The sequence below is a fragment of the Montipora foliosa genome, chromosome 1 (assembly GCF_036669935.1).
Source record: "Montipora foliosa isolate CH-2021 chromosome 1, ASM3666993v2, whole genome shotgun sequence".
Lineage (NCBI taxonomy): Eukaryota > Metazoa > Cnidaria > Anthozoa > Scleractinia > Acroporidae > Montipora > Montipora foliosa.
The window spans coordinates 69,088,300-69,093,299 of NC_090869.1; the positions used below are offsets into that span (position 1 = coordinate 69,088,300).

The window sequence follows — 5,000 nt, forward strand, 5'->3', positions numbered from 1 at the left end:
TATTTTCTTGCGTACGATGATCACGTTGTTTCTGTTCAGAAGGTCAAGGTTTGAGAATCGTGAAATATACACGACTGCTGACTAAATTGTGCATGTGTCTACTAGTGTTCAGGATATCTCGGCTGAAACAATTGACAAAAATTAGCTGGCAAAGAGGCAAAACGTCTTTGACAAGTTAGAGCACTTTTCGTTGAAGGGTATTTCCGGGTTTAATAGTACAACGCTATTTTCTTTTTTTAATAAAATGGCTTTTCATTTAATCGTACATCACACGCAGTCCATGTTCACGCAAACTTTGTGGGCGGATTTTTCTCAGAATAATACTGAGAAAACCAAGCAGAATTTACCACAATAAAACGTCATAATTTTACTTTGACTTTACCTCTTCTTTGCCCTGCTCTTTCTTGTCTTTAGCTGGTAATTCATCACCAGAAGCCATACTAACGAGAGTAAATCGCAGTAAATCTAGAGGATATTTCTCTTTACCGGCATCACGTGGGGCAGTTGTACATGCGTACAATCAAGTTTCGTTCCAGACTACTGGATAACATCGGCAGGAAGGGACTGTAGCCAGCGACGCACTTCCGGCCGTCTGGTAGGAATTTCATTGCAGCCAAGAATATTTTCTTTAACCTTCCTTATTTCCTCCTTAAATATTCGTATATTTTTTAAAGGAAAATCATGGCTGCCTGTCTCCTGTAGCCCTTATGGTTATTCCAGCCACCTTGGACTGAATTGTGCGGTATGTTAACAGTACAAATTGAAAATCAGTAAATTGATACACTGACTGGTACCAATAAAGAGATATTTGATTTGATTTGACATGACTTGTATCTCAAAATATGTAACAAAAAATCGGTCATCAGGTTCGTCCATAAAACTGGGCTCATGCAGAATGGGACGCCTAAAATGTTCCGTTGTAAACATGGCGGTTCACGAGTGAAGTTGTCCCGATACACTTGGGCAAGTTTTGAAAGCTTAAAACTTCAATCGATGCAGTATTTTGCTGGTAGGACTGGGTGGCCCGACACTTATCAAAAAAACTATGAAATGAGAATCGGGAGTCTTCCCTTGTCATGGAATGGCAGAATTACCCGAAATTCCTTTTGGGCATGAGCCACAACTTGAGAAGCACGAGACTGGCCCTCATCCAATGGCTGAAGCGTGGCCAGAGGAAAAAAAATGTAGCCCGGCAGATACTCAGGAGCAGGCCTGGTGTTTGCTGTTCACGTAGATTTTGGATTTCTGAACAAGATTTTAATCATAGAAAATTCGCGAGAAAGTTGACCGTGCTTTCATTTCGCTGTAATCCTCGTGTCAAAGAAACGGTATAATGTAAACAAGAGAATAACGAGATTTATATTAGCAGATTACCTGTCCTCTTATTACTTAAGTCAACCTCTACATATCTATGCAATAAGCGCATTCAAAATTTGCTCATATTACTCAATGAAAGTATAGTTTAAAAAAAAGGGGGTTTTCCTGTTCATATGAAAAATACGTTTTCTCTCCCGTCCTCTTCTTAGGCATGATCTTCTCGGAAATGACATCCTGTCCCTCAAAAAACCTGAAACAACCAGTTATGGTCTTAGTTCTTTTTTCTTACGTATCAGCTAAGTTGCGGAATGCGCTACCTGATTTTATTCGTACCACTGATTTTACTGGTTTTAAAAGAGAATCCAGGGCCGCATTTTGTACAGCAGCTGTGAATGATTAATACAGATGATGATAAATTTCTATAAATGGAGTTAAATAGATATAGATGAAGGTAAATGTATATGGATGACTGAATGTTGGGAAATTAAATAATTTAGCTTGTCTTATGTTGTTTGGGACTCGTGATGGGTATATACATGAGATCTTTGCGGGGGGGGGGGGGTTCCCTTGTCATGGAATGGCAGAATTACCAGAATTCTTTTCGGGCATAAAGAGGCAACTGCTTGAGAAGCACGCTAAAACGGGGCCGGAGGAAAAATTAGTGAGAAGAAGATTTCTATTCAGTCAGATACTAAGGAGTAGCCCTGGTGTGTGCTGTTAACGTTTACTTTTGATTTCTGAACAAGCTTTTGTCATAGAAAATTCGCGACCAAGTAGTGCTTTGTTTTTTCGCTGTTATCCTCGTAGCAAAAAACTGGCCTTTCCTTATTTCTTGTCAAAGGAACGGTATATAGAGCGGTTTTCAATTGAGCGTCGAAAGTAATTAGCGAATTACTTTGGTTTTGCATTAGAGCAGTTTTGAATTGAGTGTCGTAAAACCAAAACCATAGTAATTACTTTAACCAATCAAAAAGGACGGAAACAATCCAGTAAGCCAATCAAAACTCGAAGTAATTACACGTAGCCGACACAAAAGGCGGGAAAATATGCACGCGCGAGCCACAATTGGTTTTGGTTTCACTTCTGATTGGTTGAAAAAGTGGCGCGAAAACTTTGAACCAATCACTGAGTGAAGTAGATGCAAAACCAAAGTAATTAGCTAATTACTTTCGACACTCAATTGAAAACCGCTCTACTTCACTCAGTGATTGGTTCAAAGTTCTCGCGCCACTTTTTCAACCAATCAGAATTGAAACCAAAACCAATCGTGGCACCCGCGTGCACATTTTTGGGCGCTTTGTGTCTTCTACACGTAATTACGTCGAGTTTTGATTGGTTTACTGGATTGTCTCCGTCTTTTTTGATTGGCCAAAGTAATTACTTTGGTTTTGGTTTACGACACTCATTTGAAAACCGCTCTAATGTAAATAAGATAATACCAATAGTGCGTACCAATAGCGCGTGCGCGCGTGCACAGAATTATTCCAACAATTTATTGGGAGAGAATGATCGTGTGTTCAAAGCTCGATCATTGCATCAGTTTCGGATAAATTTAAATATCGTCGTACCATACATACAGTGCATTTTGTGTATGGATACATTGAAATTCGATTTACAACAATAAGCAGCGAAAGAAGTATATTTATTTAAAAATATTGTACTTGCTCAAAAGCGCCCAACCGTAATGCCTAAATATAGTTACTAGCGAGCTTACGCAACAGGACGGCTGGAAGACTCAGGACGGCAGAATGGCGAAAAAATGTCGCGCGAGACTGTGCATTCCCAATCTTACGCGACATTTTTTCGTCATTCTGCCGTCCTGAGTCTTCCAGCCGTCCTGTTGCGTAAGCTCGCTACTGTTGCGCTACCATTGTTTTCTTAAGCGCGTGCATTTTCCCTTTTATGATGAAATAGTCCAACTTAAGTAATTTGACCATGCAGTCACTTCAACGAGGGATTTTTTTCACTATTGTACCTTGGGTTGTTTTTGCCTCCATATGTGATGAAAAGCCAAGCCTTATCCAATGTGTAGCACTCAAAAACCAGTTTATACTGCCAGTAAGGGAAAGTTGCAATCCGCTTGCGGGAAACTGTCAGACGGGGGATTTAATTGACCCAAGGGTAGCGGACTGTCATATTGAATTTAGTGGAAACGTCTTTCACTCCTTGGTGAATAATTTCAAGCCAAGTACTGGATTCAGATGCTTTCCAATCGTCCCAGGACCTGACGTGTTCCACAAACGAAATGTGGGACCAAGCTACGGCGAGCCTCGCTGTGTTCCCATTGACTTCAAACGATTAGGTAGTTTTCGCTGTGGAGAGCTCGGTACTCGATGTGTGTGCGATGCACCCAAAGAAACTGGCTATGCTGAACACTGGTGGAAAAACACGTGCAGGTGAGTGGTACGGGTAATCGATTTCTGCCTTTCTAATGGTTTACTGGTTCTCCGTCACCATGAAGAAAACGAATGCGGTAAGGTTTGGCGTCTTAGTGTAATTTCGAAAGAAACCCGTCCGAACATACAATGGATGCAAAAAGTATACTTTAATTAATGAGACAGATATTCCGTATGCTGTGGCTATACAGTGTAGCCAAATCAGCTGATTATAAAAACTGTTTAACTGCTCTGTTACGTCAGTGCATGCGTGATAATGTTCAAGAACAGGTCAGATTACCCTTAAATCATAAAACTATCATTCCGAGAAAGAAAGTATTTCACCGAAATATTCCACTTTTCGTGTGTATAATACAAGAATCTCATACTCACACATACAAGAAGAGCATCACTATTGTTAAGTGTTTAACTCGCGTGTGTGAGAAATCTGTGAGCGATGTTACGGAAGAATGGAATTCTCTTAAAGTAGTGAATAAAGATTCCAAAACAGATAAATAAATTAACAGTAATAATAATAATAACAATAATAATAATACCGGGTTTGGCCGGGGGAATAGTGTTATTGAAAAGAAAGTACCCTTGTTCAGTCAAACCCCAAGAACTTGAGGTAAATTAAGAAAAAAAATATTCTTCTTCACTTATATTACAGATGTCAATACTTTGTGAACCTTTGCCGTATCCCAAAAGTCTGTGCGCACGGTGGAATATGCAAAATGTGGGGATCTGATGTTCGCTGTGAGTGTCCCGTCTCAAAAGAGCATTGCAAAAGAGGCATAAATCAGTGCAAAGCAAACCCAGGACTGTGTGTGGACGAAGGAAAGGTTTGCCTTGAACTTTACGATGAAAATCCCAGCTGGAGCTTAGGGGACGAACAGGAAGGGCTCGGGTTTGCATGCTTTCCAAGACACACTGTGAAATTGCTTGCGGAAGTCACGCACTATTGCGATGTTTCTAGCGAGACTTTCACGAGAACAGGGGGAGTGGAGCCAAGGAACGAGTTAGACTTGTGCTGCTATCGCATGTTGACATGCGCGGGAGGGAAGAGTTTCCCCCAAAAAGGAAATGTGTTTAGTTACAGGCCGTGCTACTGTAACGTAGAATTCCGTAAATGTCTTGTCAATGTAGCGTTCGATTTGAAATACAAAGGCAAAGCAGAAGCCATTGTGAGCGTTTTGAACCGTATGACTCACTGTAGTATTGATGATGGGGAGAAATGTGATCCCCTTAGGCCATGGACCTGCAAGAAAGGAGATCTAATTAATCCTAGAATCGCTCATTGCAAAATTG

General features: G+C 40.6%; 2 protein-coding genes across 2 annotated transcripts in view; one reads left to right on the forward strand and one right to left on the reverse strand.

The window, feature by feature from the left end:
- LOC138006785 (eukaryotic translation initiation factor 4E-like) overlaps nucleotides 1-534 on the reverse strand; it is a 17,542-nt gene extending 17,008 nt beyond the window's left edge. Inside the window, exon 1 of the mRNA XM_068853351.1 lies at nucleotides 383-534. Coding sequence (XP_068709452.1) covers nucleotides 383-439 — 57 coding nt within the window. The 5' untranslated portion in view covers nucleotides 440-534. The remainder of the gene's footprint in view (nucleotides 1-382) is intronic.
- A 2,718-nt stretch (nucleotides 535-3,252) lies between these two features.
- LOC137972972 (uncharacterized) overlaps nucleotides 3,253-5,000 on the forward strand; it is a 2,038-nt gene continuing 290 nt past the window's right edge. The window contains exons 1-2 of the mRNA XM_068819668.1: nucleotides 3,253-3,713; nucleotides 4,363-5,000. The exon at nucleotides 4,363-5,000 is cut by the window's right edge and continues 290 nt beyond it. Of these exons, the coding sequence (XP_068675769.1) occupies nucleotides 3,253-3,713; nucleotides 4,363-5,000 (1,099 nt within the window). The remainder of the gene's footprint in view (nucleotides 3,714-4,362) is intronic.